At 42.5% G+C, this 17,958-nt stretch overlaps 1 protein-coding gene and 1 long non-coding RNA gene across 5 annotated transcripts in view; one reads left to right on the top strand and one right to left on the bottom strand.

The window, feature by feature from the left end:
• Nucleotides 1-17,958, bottom strand: part of SMAP1 (small ArfGAP 1) — a 198,732-nt gene that overhangs the window by 103,192 nt on the left and 77,582 nt on the right. For all 3 annotated transcript variants that reach the window (XM_075923713.1, XM_075923715.1, XM_075923714.1), the window contains one exon: nt 9,769-9,849. In XM_075923713.1, the coding sequence (XP_075779828.1) occupies nt 9,769-9,849 (81 nt within the window). The remainder of the gene's footprint in view (nt 1-9,768; nt 9,850-17,958) is intronic.
• Nucleotides 8,985-17,958, top strand: part of LOC142827806 (uncharacterized) — a 57,373-nt gene continuing 48,399 nt past the window's right edge. The window contains exon 1 of one of the 2 annotated variants that reach the window (XR_012902560.1): nt 8,985-9,081. This is a non-coding gene — a long non-coding RNA (uncharacterized LOC142827806). The remainder of the gene's footprint in view (nt 9,082-17,958) is intronic. The other variant, XR_012902561.1, reaches the window with a different exon arrangement.

Here is a 17,958-nt window from a genome sequence, read left to right as displayed (position 1 = left end):
TCTCTCACACACACACACACACACACACACACACACACACACACACACACAAAATGTCAACCCATCAAAGGGTAGACCTTCTATTGTATTTTGCGCCTCCCTCAATTGGAATGTTTTACAACTCAAGTCAGGATGCTATAGGCATCACCTCCACCACAGCAACAAATCACAATGCTGTTAGTCCCATCTAGACCAGTCTGTAAAGATGCTCTGGCTATGGACTGTCCCTCAAACAATGAACTGAAAATGACCCTTTTAAATCTTGTAGTAAAACAATTCAATGAACTCTAAACATTCATTATACTTTATATAGCCATACCTCACCAACAAAGCCTAATAATTAACTGTTCTAACCTGATGAGTTAACTAATTTTTATCCCAAACAGATCATGCATATTAAGGTCCTTATTCTGGGGGGGCTGGTGTGGAACAATGTCATTTCATTATTTTATTCGTAGTATCTACTAGAGAATTTGGAAGTCAATGCGAAAATAAAAATTGAGCCATTAGCTGATATATAATACCTCTGGCCAGCCTTTTCACAGGTTGGAGGTACAGTACATGCTATTGACTCTTAAAAAGGAAACATTTCTGGCCATCTTTTATTTGTTGGAGAACTGGAATCTTACCTACCATCAGGAAGGATAGTATTGTGATCTCACTTTATAACAAGTGCGAGCAATAATTTTTGATGTGGGAAAAGAGCACTCCAAGAATTTGGAAAGTGGTTGAGGGCCACACTCTTCCTTGGTATCAATGGGAGGGAGGGTGGGTGCAGAAGGGAGCTTGGGGTAAGGGATTGAGGTGAAGGAGGGAGAATGGAGTCTGGGAGGGAATTTGAGTGAATGAGGCAGTTGTGACCTAGGGCAGGGCACTGGGGTGCAGGGTTTTGGGATGTGACCTAGAGTATGAGGACACTATGATCTCAGGCAGGAGATTGCAGTGCCAGATCTGGGAGAGTATGTGTGCGCAAAGGGGTGGGGGGGGGGGAAGGATTGGATACATGGAGTAGAGGGGCAGGAGTGGCGGGCAGAGGGTTGGGAAAGGGAAGGGCTGGGTGCTAGTGACAGACTCTGCCCAGAAGACTTACCAGCCAGCTGCAAACCAAACCTGCCTACAGAGCTAAAGGCTTGCAGAACTTAAAATGGTTCTATGTGCCCCACCATGTGTGAGAGTGACTGACTAAGCAGGAAAAGAGGTGGATTGTGCTTTGTGGCTGCCTGTTGTTCAAACAGCTCCATTGGCCAGTTTCTGGCCAGAAACTGGCCAATGGGATTCTGCTGGGGGTAGGAGCAGCATCTAGAATCCTCCCCCCTCCTCTACAGTTTAAAAAGAGAAAATGCCCCACAGCTGCATTTCTGAGCAGGATGAAGGGCAAAGCAGGGGAGGCTCCCCACTGCCTCTGCAAGATGGATCTAGTGGCTTCACAGACCAGATCCAGCCTGCACGCTGTATTTTTCCAAGGCCTGCTTTATAAGAACAAGGGACCACTGTACTGATTTGTAAGAGCTACAGGTGATCACCTTGATGTCTGTTCCAGGGAAGGTGTTTGTGCATGTTTTGCTGGCACACTTGGAGCCTCTGTTACATCAGAAATTTAATCTACAACAGTCAGGCTTTATGAGGGAAAAGTCCATATTAGATGCCATTTTGGCTCTCTACTTTTTGTTGGACATACACCACAAGTTCAGGAAGCCTCTGCACATAGCGTAAATTGATCTTAAGGGTGCATTTGATTCAGTTGACTTGTGCCATGCTATGAAAGGCCTTAAAGGGCATAAGTGTCCCTATAATTCTGGTTTTGATTAGAGAGATGCATAATGGAACCACTGTCCGCGTAAGTCTTGAGAACTGGATGTCAACACCAATTAAATCAATATCTGACATCAGAAGACGTTACCTCATCATCAGGCACTGGATTTCATAATGCAGAAATCTGTCAGTTACATAAATATCATAATTGCTCACTCTCAGACCCTAAGTATGCTGCTGATGTTGTTCTTCTAGTACAGAGTCGCAACAGGTTTCACAAGACACTCTAGAAAATAGAGGAATGGGCTTCCAGGTTTTGTGGTGAAAGACAAAACTGCAAAATGTAGCATTAGGTCTCACTCATGATTCTCATCTCTTTAAACAGTTTTGTTCAATCAGTGTCCATTTTTTGCCCTGTGGATATTATACTCATTAGTTCATCCAACCGTCTAATGGAGATTCTACATCAAATTGGCAACAGAGCAGTTGCCATAGGTCATTTACAATGAATAAGGAATAAACATCAATCAGATGCAAAAGTTTAACATGTTTACCAGGATAACTGGCTAACTGCTGTTTGGTCTACCGGAGCAATTCCTCACCCACTATGGGTGGGATACTGCATCAGTCCAGTTGGGCCCACCACATTGTGGGTGAGGAGTCTGTGGCAGTGCTCCCCACCCCTGCACCCACAACAGGCAGTTAGTCCTATAGTTAAACTGGTTAACGATTTTACATGGGATTTTACATCCCTGACTCAGCACAACCACCAAGTTCAGGATCTATTCAAGCTGTATCCTCCCCATGCTATTGTTCAGCTGTGAAACAGACACAACACCGCTCGGACTGGGAAATGCTGGAGACTTTCCATGCAAAATGCTGACACTGCATATTGGGCATAAAGTGGAATGACAAAATCTGTAATATGTATGTTTATGTTCACTCTGGTCTACAGACTACCAATGTCACTGTCCACAGATGGTACCATATGCGTTTTAGACATGTTACAAATAATGCCACAAAGTTGTCTAGTGAACACCGTTCTCTGCATGGCTTGTAACATCCGGAATAAAATTCTACCAGCTGAGTGGTAGAAGCGGTTCTGAGACAGATCCCTATAGGTTCATCAAGTCAGTTGAAATGTTAAACTCATTTCTCTTAACATATCCCAGGATATTATGGTGAGAAGTTTTTTTTAAGCTGCATTACACTACTGATTCATATTCATTATGTAATTCACTATAGCCCCCAGGATCCTTTTAATCAGTACTACCAACTAGTCATTTATTCCCCTTTTGTAGTTATGCATTTGATTTTTCCTTCCTAACTGAAGTACTTTGCACATGTCTTTTTATTAAATTTCATCTTGTCCAATTCAAATAATTCTCCAATATGTCAAGATTCTTTTGAATTCTAATCTAGTCCTTCAATGTGCTTGCAAGCCATCCCATCTTGGCAAACAACTTTTTAGTTTTAGTTTTTGTCAAGAAGATTGATGGTGATGAAATGCCTAACATAGTGAATTCTAGTGGAAATGGGATAGGTTTAGAATTTAAATTAAAAAAAAAGTTAAAAATTATTTAGAAAAGTTAGAGATCTTGAAATCACCAAGGCCTAATGAAATGCATCCTAGAATACTCAAAGAGCTGATAGAGGAGATATCTGAGCCTTTAGCTATCGTTTCTGAAAGGTCACGCAACTCGGAAGACCGTCCAGAAGACTGGAAAGGGGCAATTATATTGCCCATCTATAAAAAGGGAAATAAGAACAACCCAGGAAACCACAGACCAGTCAGTTTAACTTCTAAGCCAGCAAAGATAACGGAGAAAGCAATTAAGGATTTCATCTGCAAACAACTGAAAGATAAGAAGGTGATGGGTAACAGCCAGCATGGATTTATTAAGAACAAATCACGTCAAACCAATATAATAGCTTTTTTTGATAGGATAACAAGTCTTGTGGATAAGGGAGAAGCGGTGGACGTGGGATACACAGACTTAAGAAAAGCATTTGATACACTCTTGCATGACCTTCTTAAACTAGGGAAATACAACCTAGATGGAGCTACTACAAGGTAGGTGCATAGCCATCCTCAGAGAGTAGTTATTAATAGTTCACAGTCATGCTGGAAAGGCATAACAAGTAGGGCTCTGCAGGGGTCTGTTTTGGGACTGGTTCTGTTCAATATCTTCATCAACGATTTAGATATTGGCATAGAGAGTATGATTAAGTTTGCAGATGATACCAAGCTGGGAGGAGTTGCAACTGCTTTGGAGGATAGGATCATAATGCAAAATGATCTGGACAAACTAGAGAAACAGTCTGAGGTAAATAGGATGAAGTTTAATAAGGACAAATGCAAAGTACCCCAATTAGGAAGGAACAATCTATTTTACACATACAGAATGGGATTGTCTAGGAAGGAGAACCGCAGAAACTGATCTTGGGGGGTTTGGTTCACCTTGTGGATCACAAGCTAAATATGAGTAGGAGCTGGGGCAAAGAGAGCCTAGGGCCAGGGCAGGGGCAGGCAGAACTTGGGGGTGCAGTGGGGCACTGGGGAAGGGACTCCCTGCCCCCGCATACAGCACAGTGTGCCATCTGTCAGCTACCCAGCCCTGGCTCTGCGGAGCAGGCCCAGCCCCACCCCGTTATGGAGCAGGAGGCAAGAGCCAGGGACATGTGCACCCTTCTCCCCATCTGGCAAGTTAACGAGGGGCAGCCACCCAGCCAGCTAGTTGTGGCATTCAACCTGCTGAGGCTGCACTGCACTTCAGCTGGGCTGGAAAAAAAGGGGCAGCCACTCTGCCAACTGGCCATGGTGATCGACTAGTCAATCACAATTAATGGGTTGGTGAGCACCAGTATGGGTTATGTACTTGTATTTCAAATGTTTGCTTCTGGGACACACCAAAATAAGCTTGGCTAAACTAATTGTCCTTTCATAATAGTAAACTAAATAGAAGTAGAGACAGACAGACAATGAACCTTAATCCAATGGACAGTGGATTGTGCCAATCCACATCTGATGAGCTTTTCTGTGAACCTTCAGACGAGCATGGAAGCAATGGTGTTCACCTGTCAACAACTGAGTTATGCATGGCCAGGTAACTTGCTCATGTGACAAACTCCATCTTGGGTTATCCTTTTATACAGGAGAACAATGGGAGTCTGTTCACATGGCCCGCGATATAAAAAAGGGCCCTGGAGATTCTTTCATTTTGTCTTCAATACTGCGCCTCCCCCCCGGAGGATATTTGCTATGAATTGAAGCCTGAAACAAATAACTGAGGACCCATCCTAAGAGCAGATGTATTCAAAAGACTTCATTTAAGATGGCAAATTATTCCATCACTGCTACAAGACTGCACCAAGAACTTTACGGTTGATGTATATAATTTGATTTCTTTATTCATAAAGAAAGGTAAAGCTACTCCATTTAATTTCTAGTGAAAGCCATTAGTGATACTTAAGGTACTTAATGACCCGGTGACAAAGTCAATGATCTGTAAATGGCTGTATTTGTCATGTAAGCCTAAAATGTGGTTGGTCCTACAAAAGACATGTGAGCATGCCATCCAGGGCTGCAACTCATCTGGAATTTGATACTCTTCCATGACTATGGGTACAACTGAATAAAGGATTCCTGCCCTAGGAAACAACAGCAAAAAAGAATTGTCTTCAGTTGGCCTTTGAAACTGCTTCCCCACCTTAAGGGGACACACATGAAGAAACATGAAAGTAAAGATTAAGGAGAGACGACCCAGGCCAGAGAAAAGATCAACTCTGACAAGAAGAATTTTACATGAAATAAGGACTAGGGTGAGCAATGTGATTGGTAATTTCTCTGAGTGTATTAGGCTTAGCTGGCATGTTTTATCTATTTTAGATTACTCACTTGCTTTGATCATCTGTGTGTTTTCACTTGCAATCACTTAAATCCTACTTTTTATACTTAATGGTTATCGGGGGGAAGGGGGGAGAAGAGATAGGACATTCAACAGCTGTGCATCTCTCACTTTCATTAATAAAGAGAGTGAACCATATGAGCTTTCTCTGTGTATAACTTTTATACGAAGTAAAATGGATTTATTTGGGGTTTTGGTGCTTTTTAAGGCTGCACTCTTGGTTGCTGTCAAATCCTTGTAGCTGAGCCCTCCCATAGCTGAGCTGTTCTCAGTGTCTGTGTTAGTCTGCTAGGGGTTGTAACCCCAATTTCTGTCCTCGGCAAGATTTACAATGTTTCCACAGGGATAAATCTGTCATGCAATTAAATTTCAATAACAAATATGCTGATATTGAATGAACTAGAATAGTCTCCTCACTACTTGCCTGTATTTTGTAAATTCTGCAGGACTAATGGAAGCAGAAAAAATATTTTGTTACTGAAACAGGTACACCAGAAACAGACAGGAGCAAAGCTGTTGATTAAGTGATACAACTTCAACAGTCTGCTTTCTAACCATAATCACTAAGTAAAAAATGTTAATAAACCAGCCTAGTCTCCATGCTGTTTAAGCTAAGGTCAGTCAAACTGATGGAATATTCTGAATAAAAAAATTGTAAAAAACCTCCATATTCCTAAGTAGCAATTTGTAATCATTAACAATTTAATTTTCACAATTCAATTGAATCTGGCACCCTTAGGGAACCACAAGCACTTTAAAAGCAGAGAATGTTTCACTGGTCTTATGCTAAAGACCTGAGACACAGGAGTATCTTAACATACATATTTTTTAGAGAAGAGGAGACATTTTGGAGCAATAAGCCTTTGAGGATCAAGAATAAAAGCATACAGTTACTACAGCAATCACAAAGCCAATCAGGAAATCAAAGTGTAAAAGGTAAGTTGCGCCACACTGCTTATTTATATTCAGCTATTTCTTCAAAATAATGTAACAGATTTTAAAACTTGGTTGGAAGATAAAGTTCTTTAATGGACAGCTCCCTTAATCTAGCCAAAAACTCGAAGGCACTACATGGCCTCATACACAAACCAATCAGCATTATTACCACCATATTTTGGAACAATAGCATTAGCTTCAGTACTTGACTGTCTGCTTTGTTCTCTCAAACTAAAATATGGGGTAAGCCCACAAGATGAATAAAAAAAAATCTTGTCAAACTTCTGGATGAGTGCTGCTTTTGAAATACATAAAACGATGCCTTTCTCCACCCTCACACACTAACATGAATTATTAAATGTACACAGTGTTGTTGTAATTAGGCTGGGCCCTCATCTTATGAACTTGAAGAGCTGTGTATAAGGTCAAAAGTGTGTGTCTTTCACAACCAGAAGCTGATCCTATCCAAAAGATTATCTGACCTACATTGTTTCTCTTGAGTTATTAAAGAACTACCCAAACTAGCAATCAGTAAGATCACGTTCACATTAGGGGGAAAAAGCCAACAAGTTAAAAAGTGTGAATCCTAGCGTAAAGTGTACAGCTATAGAGCAGTTGGAGTTTTAATACAACTGAGGTGAACTCTGGGGAGATTTTGCTTGATCAGCTAACATGAAAGATAGTGAATAGAAGGCCTTTTTCATAGTGAAAGTGAGGCCTCAGAATAAACTGTGTAGGCCTACTTTTGATACAATACTTTCTCACCTTTATCACCTGCCTGGATGAACAGTGAAATAATTAACTATGCTGGCATTTAAAGTATCATTTTTGGCATTTGATTTAGCATACACTAGAATGAACTGTGATGTTCACACTTTTGAGCTAGTTTCACATGTACTAAAAGCTTATTTCTACATTACAAATTTTTGCCACTGCAAATTGCATTGGCATAAAACCACCATAGTTAATATATAGCTAAAGCTCTTGCACAGTTAGCTTTGTCGTACCGATCATGAGTTCGTGTTTCAACATGCAGTGCAAAATGGACAGCATCCTGGTGTGCAGCTTGTCAACACCCAAAATGCTGTCTTTTGGAAAGTTTTGCAAATGTAGAGTAGTCGAGTTCCCATCATGCAATATTCTCCACTCCATAATGACATCTCCATTTCATAACTTTCACACCTATTTTGAAAATCTCATGAACCTGCACAGATCTTGCTCTTTGCCATCTAACAGGGGCACAGAGCCCACACAAATCTACATTACTGTCACTGGCATTACAAGCACAGGGTGTACTACTTGCCAGCATTTGCAGAGTCACAAGAAGAGATGATTTTCTGCAGGTTAAATGGCTCTGGGACGTAGCAAGAACCAATTCAAGGTTGTTGCTGGCATTAAAGGAGCAGGCTAGGAGAGTGGGCTTCCAGTCAACATGACCCGTTGGCAGTACAGCTCACAGTGGCAAAACAGCAGTCAATGTTAGACAGCTTCTGGAAGACTGAAAGAGTTCACCCTAATAATGCAACATCTGCACTCACACCTCAACTTCAGTACATCGACCATGGCTCAATGAGGAGTTTTACTATGGAGAACTCCAATCAGTGAGAAAAAATTTAGTGTAGAGAGCTGCACATACAGGGTGATGCAAAGCTATTTACGTGGCACCCAGAACTGGATATAAAACTCCAGCTGAGGCCAAATCAGCACAGAAGAATTACTTTGTGTCTTGCTTACAACACTCCTATTAGTACATCCCACAATGTTTGCTTTTTTTGCAACAGTGTCACATTGTTGACTCACTTAGCTTGTGGTCCACTGTGTTCCCTTTCCATAGTACTCATTCCTAGGTAGTCATTTCACATTTTTTGTACGTGCATGTTATCACTAAAACAGATTGTAAGTTGGAGAATCAGACAGATACTAGTTTCCCAGAAACAACAACAACAACAACGAGAGTAACCAATGCCCAGGCAGAGTGTCAATGGCCATTTTCCAGCAAGACAGCTACAATGTAATGACTTACCTGCATGAAGCCACCCTAAGGAAACTACTCATCTTTGCCTGGAAACTCAGGGCTTGTTTACTCTGGCAACTTACTGTGCTGTAATATTCTTACTCAGGGGTGTGAAAAAACATACACCTCCGAGCGCACCAATTTACAGCATTGTGAAGCGCCAATGTAAACAGGCTCCAGAGCTGGGAACTATGCCTCTCATTTATTTGGTTTACATAGAGCACTGGATATCTGTCTCCCAGCACTGGTGCCATGGCCATATTTTTACATTTTAAATGTAAACTTAGCCTCAGCAATGCCTCCAGACATGCCTGGGCTTGTGCTTTCCAACTTAATAAAAACTTATCACAGGGACCCATGCTTTTGTCTCTCCTGCCCTATGTGCAAGGATACTCTGAAGAATCCAACAGATGCATGGGTCCAGATTTCAAAGGTGAAATCTCTGTTTTATGAACTGCAGTGTCCAATGAGGTGAGAAAAAAACTGCACGATCTAGTTTGTTGCCCCGTCTAATATGGTTGAGAGTTTAGACTGTTTAATATTTTCTTTTGGTAACTACTCTGAATTTTTGCCTAAAACTTAATAGTCACTTAAATTCTTTGTAGTCGATAAACTTCTTTTACTATTTATTTTTACCAATTAGTTGTATGAAGTGTATGGTAAATTTGTTCACCAGTTTTACAAAGACTAGTGTATATCCACTTTCTATTGATCAATAGTGAATTAATTAATAAATTAGATAATATATTTTTGGGGTACAGAGCTGGGAGCTGAGGGAGATTTGATCTGGTGCATTACTCAGATTCATAAGTGACTCTGGGAGAATTCATGAGATCTGGCTGGGTGCTGGGCTCCACATACAGCAACTGGAGGGTTGACTGCTGATCATTAGTAAGGCATGGTGAAAGACAGCTTCGGCTCGGAAGAGGGCAGAGTGGTTCCTCGGTAGGATCTCAGTCAAACAGTTTAATAACAGCCCTTTTTCCCTGTTCCCTTCATGCGAATGGAAAGTTACTTCCGATCCTCAGTCCTTGCAGGTAGGACAATCACTCAAATAATTATGAATTACATTTCAAATATCTCTAACTCCAGGCATAATACATGGCTTAATGCCATATCTATTTGTAAATTAAAAGAAATAAAATGAAATAGCTTTACCTTTTCAGTTGTTAGGGGTTTCAATGGCTTTTCTGATTCCCTCTCTCTCTTCTTCTCATCTTTTTTTTTCTCTTTTTCCTTCTGTAAAAGAAAGACCATGTTACTTGACAGGAAAAAAAAATGTTTGCAAATATTATTAACTTAAATTTTAAATTTTAAGTAAATCCTGCTGAGCACAAATGAAAGTTTTCATATAAAATATAGAAACTTATTCTACATCTTAGAGTTATAATTTTTGAAAATGTTGAAACAAAATTATTTATTGTACTTTCATCCTGTATGTTATAGTAATAGTCTATAATCAGTATGGTAGTTTTCAATGTTGCAAAGAGAGATTACCAAACTAAAATAAGTCTCTAGTCAGTAAAAAAGCCAAGCTGTTTCAGGCTCAGCAATCTAGTTTTCTAAGTGAAGATGTTTCAAGACACAACAGTTAGTGATTTTTAACTTCTAATAGCAGGGGTTCACACTAAGGATGGTAAGTACCATGTAATTCACTAAGCATTTTTGCATAGACTACTCAATTAGTCGATAGGGCAGCACTGCCCATTTGAAACACTGCCACGGCATTTCAAAGGGGAAGTACCGCACAGAGCCACGGTCAGCTGGGGGCTCCCCAGCTAACTGTGGGGTCCACATGGCGCTACCCCTTTGAAACACTTCCACAGTGTTTAAAAGGGGCAGTGCACATGGAGCCCGGAATCAGCTAGAGTCCCCAGTTGACTCTGGGCTCCACGTGGTGCTGCCACTTTGAAATGCTGTGGTGGCATTTCAAAAGGGCAGCGCCGTGCTGAGCCCAGGATCAGTTGTGTGGTGCTAAGAAGCAGCAAAGGGGGAGAGCGACTAGTCAACTATCTGATAAGCACATGCTTATCAGATAGTCGACTAGTTAACTAGTCCTTAACATCCCTATTACACACCTCATTACACTTCGGAGTGAATAGGAAATAATTTTTAAATGTATAATCTGAGTTCAGAGAACTATGGCAGTTAGAATAACGTTCATTTTCAATTAGTACTACTTTGATCAGTTTCTTCCCCCCCCCCCCCCCGCAAAAATCATTTGTACTATTTTTTCAACAGTTTGTCACCTGCAACAGTGCGGTACCAGCTTTTTCAAAGTTTGCATAACTATCTGGCATAAAGTTACAATTAGTGTATAATATTAGATTTGTGGCCCACAATAAGATTAAACTAATTTTTCAACACACCCTAGACTTTTTCCCCTTAGTGTCAATGAACAGCCTTGTTGAAGAATAATCTTTTAGTTATGAAGTATAATGGTAAAAAATGTTCAATAATCCTATTTTTAAAAGTCTTCAAGTAGAGTCAGTGCTGAGACATTAGTTTAAATTACTTGTGAAGTCTGAAGCATCTGCATTTTTCTCTTGGTAATTTAAGATAAGGTAAGAATTTGGATATGAAAGGTCTCACACTTGAGTGCTAATTTATTGAAGGACCTACAATAAAATTAATTTGAATTTATTAATTCATTTATTTGTAAATGTTCCAAACTCATTCTGTGCAGAGAGCAAATGTTATAATTTTGGGAAGATACACCATATGTTCTTTACACAAAAACAAGGTTGAATTCCCGCTTGCTTAATGGATAAAATTTTGAAAAGCACAATTCCCATTTCAGAAGTTATCTTAGAAACTGAGAAACTTAAGAATCTAAGTCACCTTGAGCATAGGATTCAGGCCCCCAAGTAACTTAGATGCTTTTGAAAACGTTGCCTAACACTCCTTATCTCACAAGTTTTCAGTTAGTGTCAGGAGATATGAGAAATATCAGGCCTAAAATGATCTAGTTTTTATAATTGTAGTACATGGCACTAATAAACTGAGGTTTTGAAGCTTGCACAAATTATGCCTATGAAACACTGAATGCCTTTACTTGAATGCAATGTACTATGATACTCTGAAGAGGGAACAATGAAATCAAAAAAGATTCAATGTTGTATTACAGTACTATAACCTTGCTACATTAATTGACCTTTATTGTATCAACTTTTTCTTCTCCCCCACCCTACCATAGAAATCCACAGAAAGCCACCAAAAAATTGCCACCTTAAACTGGGACCAAAATAATATTGCACATTAATCATAATTTTATGTTAGACATAATTATGCAAGTTTTGCAGAATTCTTATCACATTGCTCCATGTGCCGAACTGTTGGGAAGATACGGGACATGAATGAGGTTATGTAGGTTCAATAGGGTGACCATCCATCCCGATTTTACCAGGACTACCCCATATTTAACATGTCTTCCAGGCATCCCAACTTTTTTTTAAAAAGGGGACAAAATGTCCCATATTTGCATACCCTCTGCTGGTCCTTGAGTTCCCCAGTCAGTGCAGCTGCAGCAGCCTCCTATTTGTGGCTGGCAGTATAACAGGCACCAACCCATGTAGCCAGGCAGGGTGCCAACAAAGAAACAGAAAGAAACAAGGTAGTACTGTCTCCCCCCCCCTTCTTTAAGGTGCACAGGGAGGGAAGGAATCTGCCAGCCTTTCCTGGGTGGCCCCAGTGTTCAGCTTGGGGAAAAACGCAGGAAAGTCTATCTGTTCATTCATGTGGAAGGCAGAGAGAACTTTCTGAAGAAATCTGGCATGGGGTCAAAGCGTCACTCTGTTGTTGCTGCTGAAAATTGTATAAGAGGGGTTCGCCATTAGGGCTGCAAGTTCCCCTACTTGTGACTAAAAAGGAGATTATTGCGACTAGAAAGGAGACCTTCATAAATAGGTATGACTAAGGACAGGTTGTCAATGGCTCAAAAGGTGGCTTCATCAGGCTCTTAAGTACGTGATTGAGGTCCCACATGGGAACTGGTGGGTAAATGGATGAAAAGGTATTTTGTAGACCAGTGAGGAATCTTTTGGCGATTGGGTTAGAGGGGAAATAATTATCCTCAGTGGTGTAAAGAAAGGCTGCTATAGCAGCTGCATAAACCTTGATAGTACTTAAAGCCAGGACCGACCCTCTAAGTATAAGGTATAGTCCAATAGGAGGGGGAGGGTTTCAGAGAGTATAGTGTGAGTACATTTAAGCCACTGGGAGAATCAGTTCCATTTGTAGAAGTACATTCTCCTGGTGGATTCTCTTCTGCTGTTGATTAGTATTTGTTTTACTCTGAATGGGTGTTTTCAGCATCCTGGAACCAAGAAGGAGCCAGGCATGGAGGGGAGAGGGTGGGATTTGTGCGGTTTGGGGTGGAGAACTGTTTGAGACACGATCACATTGATTCTTGGAGAGACGATTTTGTTGAGGTGGTAAAGCGTATGGCTCCGTTACTGTTATTCTGTGGAGGTAAGGATACCATGTCTGACTCAATCATGCTCGTGCGATGAGAATCATGGGTGCTCACTCTGTTCTGCTTTTGATGATGTCCTTGTGGAGCATGGGAAGGTGTAGGAACGTGTAGAATAACAGTGCATCCCATTTGATGGAGAAAGCATTCCCGAGAGAGTGCTTCCCTAAGGCTGCCCTGGAACAGTAAAGGTGGCATTTGCGATTGTCCCTGGTCATGAAAAGGTCTACGTCTGGCTGATCCCATTGGCATAACACATAACTGAGGGTGTGCATGTCTCTCTTCCATCCGTGGCGGTGGCAGAACTTGTGAATGAGGGCGTCTGCTGTAACGTTTAGCACCCCTGGGAGGTAAGTGGCAACGGAGGTAATCTGGTGCACCAGGCACCAATTCCATAGTTTGAGAGCTTCCGTGCACAGGGATGGGGATCGCACACTGCCTAGCCGATTAATATAATACATGCAAGTGGTGTTGTCTGTCAATGTTGACAGTCTTGTGAGATATATAGTGTAGGAAATGCTGGCATGCATACCACACTGCTCTCCGTTCTAAAAGGCTGATATGGAGCATTTGCTCTGCAAAGTATCATTTGTCTTGGGACATGAGGGCTCCTAGATGAGTGATGCATCAGTCATGATGGTAAGTGTAGGGGATGGCTGATGGAATGAAATGCCTTTTAAAACATTGTGTGGATTCTTCCACCAGTGCAAGGAGTTGAGGACTTGTGGCGGAATGGTAACTGACTTGGAGAGCAGGTCTCTGGATGGGGTATAAAGTGTGGCGAGCCAAGACTGAAGGCATCTCACGTGGAGCCTCACCAGCCTGATGACACAGGTTGTGGCAGCCATGTGGCCTAAGACTTCTAGGCATTCGTGAACTGCCATGTTAGCGGTTGCCCGAGCCACTGCTATGAGATTGTATAATGTGTCAAAACTGTGTGTGGGCAGAGTTGCTTTGGCTGCGACAGTAATGATGTGTGCTCCTATAAACTCCAACACCTGAATGGGATGGAGTGTGTATTTCTCATAGTTTATATCGAAGTGAGGCGGAACAGGTGGCGTGTGGTAGTCTCACATGATTTTTGTCTCTTGGAAGGACGTGCCTTTATGAGGCAGTTGTCTAAATATGGAAATATTATGACTCACTGATGACATAGGTATACGGCTACCAGTACTCATTGAAGACAGGCTCAAGAAAAGAACTGTCTGTGAAACTGTCCTCTTCCCTCTCTCCCTGCAGAAGGGGGCTGATCTAGACTGACCCAGCTGGAGAGCTGAGAGTAAGAAAACAAAGGGAAAATGAAGAACCTTCAAAGAGGAAGCCTTGGGGGTGCTGCTCCACCCAAGAGCAGGAACCTCCATATGTGAGATGGCCAACTAAAGTACTGAGACAGGCCCTGTTGGTCAGACTGAGGAACAGAGTCTAAAGAGGGCTACAGATAATGTGGCATCTTGACCAGAAAACTGAGTCATTGAAGAAATACATTGGCCAGGGGAGGGCACTTTGAGAGATGGGCGCCACCACAACGAAAAGAGCTAAGAAATTGCAGGCACTGAAAGTCAGAGAAAGAGGATACTCATGAGAAATAAGTGCCAATCTATTATATTTCCTGTTGTCCTATGGGATCTTACTCTACAATTACCTAGTGACAGGAAGGCAGTGACCATTGTTCCCTCTAATCTTTTCCATCCACATGCGGAATATTTTTTACATAACTGAAGCATGTGTGAATGTCCACCACCAATAGAAACAGAGACCTAATTGTGGGAACTCTGCCAATCAGCCAGGCAGTATCTGATTCTCTCCTGAGTGGCCCAAAAGCGCACAGTTTACAGGGAACACAAGCAGTAATCCTTTCTGTACATAAGAAACTTAGTTTTGTGACCGTAGCCTGGTAGTTTGCCACCTGAGATTGCAGTAAGGCAAAGGAGTATGCTTTTTGCCCATAAATGTCTACTTTTTTAGAGTCCATATCCTTCAGTGTACTCATTGAAAACTTAAATGTCACCAGAGACTAGGATTTCTCCCACTTCTTTGATGCATCAAAGGGGATCTTCTCTGGGGCACATGCAATGACAGTCCCCAGTAAAGCCAATACAGCCAAAGTGACATGCAATAAGACAGGGGTGAGAGACCACTGACCCACAGAAAAATCAGTCAAAGGAAGAGAGAAAAAAAGAGAAAGAAAACTCAAAACCTCAATGATCTGACTCCCAAATAAGCAGGAGGGGAGAAAAATTATCTTACTGACTTGGCCCCAATTGAGGAGCAAGGGAAAAAAAGAAAGATTTACTTGACTCATGAAAGTAATGGAGCAAGCTTGCTGATGAATATGCCTTCCCCCCCCGCCCCATTGTATCCAGCCTCTTCCAAACCCTATCATAGGGTTGTTAGTTTCTGACAATGTGGACAGTGTTCTGAGGCATGCTGTTCACCAAAACAGCAAACACATTCTGCGTGCCTGTCAGAAATTGAAATGGATAGCCTGCAGCCCGTACACTTTTAAATCAGGACAAGCCCAGCATATCCTAGAGCGCGGGCAGTAAGCGTGGGTTTAGTATGTCCTTCGTGCACTTTTCTAGTGATTTTTTTTGTGACTACTAAGGAGAGGCAGCAGTTAGGAGAAGAAAAGTAGGAAGGGTTTCTGAGGGCAAAGTATAGATAAGTAAGTAATAGATGAGGTAAAGGGAGACTGCTGATCGGAGACCACAGCTGGCAGCAGTTGAGAAGGAACTGAGGGGGGGCAGCCAGCTGCGCATGTGCAATAGCCTCCTTAGAACACACACTCGCACGTGCAACCAGACAGGGGATACTGCTGTCACAAATATCCCTTCGTGGGCTCAGTGGCACGGAAGCACCTAAGGTGAAGCACCTACAGGAACACTCCTTGAAGAAGTAGTCATTCTTCTGCTCTACTCTGTGCTGATTAGGCCTTTATTGGAGTATTGCGTCCAGTTCTGGGCACCACATTTCAAGAAAGATGTAGAGAAATTGGAGAAGATCCGAAGAGCAACAAAAATGATTAAAGATCTAGAAAACGTGGCCTATGAGAGAAAACTGAAAATTTGGCCCATTTCATTTAGAAAAAGAGAAGACTAAGAGGGGATATGATAGCACTTTTCTAGTATCTAAAGGGGTGTTAGAAGGAGGAGGGAGAAAAATTGTTCCCCTTGGCCTCTGAGAATAGGACAAGAAGGAATGGGCTTAAATTGCTGAAAATGCTTAGAATAAGATATGGCTTACTTATACAATAAATACATTCACTACTTAGATTTCCTATGTCTAACTATCGTAGAGGACATCACAGGAATCAGATGTTAGGTCATATGATTACCTTCATACATTCTTTAGGTCACATGATTACGTTCATACATTCTAAAGCCAAAATTAAGCCAAAAATTCAAAATGTATGATACCTAAAGATGGTTACCCAAGTTTGAAAACCAAAACATTGTGTGTCACATTTATCACTGCATAAAATAGGGACTTGCCTTGTGCGATAACAAGGGAACTTTGAGATCTGTCCCCCTATGGGTGCCCAGCTGTAGGTGTGTTTGTGTCCCTGAGGTGCTGATTGAAGAATTTTGGTAACAGTGTCCATTTGGCCTGAACATGTGCTGTCCCCCTTCATGGTCTGCCATGAGGCTAACCAGCAGTATGGGTGAGCCCCCCCTCCCCCCGCCCTCCTCCCCTAGTTCCTTCTCTACTGCAGAGAATGAGGAGAACTTTGAAACTCGGGGGAGGGTCATGGAGCACCCATAGGGACACACATCTCAAAGAACCATCATGACTTCATAAGGTGAGTAACTTCCTCTGCTTCTTTTGAGTAGTGCCCCCATGTGTGCACCACCATAGGTAACTCCTAAATTTTGGAATAGAGCCAGTGATCGATGATACAGGTTGCACCTCTAAAATCCAGGATTCTCTGGTCCGGCAACAACCATGGTCTGGCATGACAATGGATGTTCCAGAATCCCAGCATGCTTCAGGGCAGTGGACACCTGGGAGCCTGTGGTTGGCTCATTTGGGCTGTAAGGAGGGAGCCAGAAGCCAACACACAGCTCAGTTGGGCTGCAAGGGGGACAAGAGCCATGCAGCTCAGCTGGGCTCTGGGGGAGGGCATGCAAGGAGCCGATGCGCAGCTCAGCCAGGCTGGGGAGGGGCCAGGAGCCAGTGCACAGCTCAGCCAGGCTGGGGAGAGAACCAAGAGTTGACACACAGCTCAGCTGGGCTGCAAACGGGACAGGAACCAGCACATGGTTCATATGGGCTGCAAGGGCAGGGGAACAGACAGGGAGGACAGTACCATGGAGGTTCTTGTTGTGGCAAGTAGCAAACAAGTCAATCCTCAGTGTCCCCCAAGGTCAGAAAATGGGGGTGGCATGGCATGTCATCAAGCAGCCTAGATCTCTAAGTGCACTCAGTAACGAATAGAGGTGAATCTGATGCACCAAAGGCCTTTCACATACTTGGAAATGTAGCGAGTTAACAAAGAGATGCAGCCGTCTGCCCCTCTCTGCTCCAGCCCAAATGGAGCACGGCATAGCCTCGGCAGGTTGAACCCCCAGCCAGCTGGCCAGGCGGCTGTACCTCTTTGATGCAGCGCAACTGGTCACAGTGTTTGCCAAGATTGCACCATGCTCCAGCTGGGCTGGATCAATGAGAAGCAACCACCCAGCCAGGGCCATGGTGATCGACTTCTAGTGGCACCGTGATCAACTGGTTTTTGACCACTGCTGTAGAGGTTTGTAGTGAGGATTCCCACCATTCACAGTTTTGGAGTGACTTCAAGGATGTTTGGGGGCCATTTCCATTAGCAGAAGCTTGAGTCTCAGTTTTCCCTCCTTTCTGGATCCGGATTTCAACTGCTGGCATAA

This window comes from Pelodiscus sinensis, chromosome 3 (assembly GCF_049634645.1).
Source record: "Pelodiscus sinensis isolate JC-2024 chromosome 3, ASM4963464v1, whole genome shotgun sequence".
In the NCBI taxonomy this organism is placed as follows: Eukaryota; Metazoa; Chordata; order Testudines; family Trionychidae; genus Pelodiscus; species Pelodiscus sinensis.
This window is presented reverse-complemented; position numbering and strand designations above follow the sequence as displayed.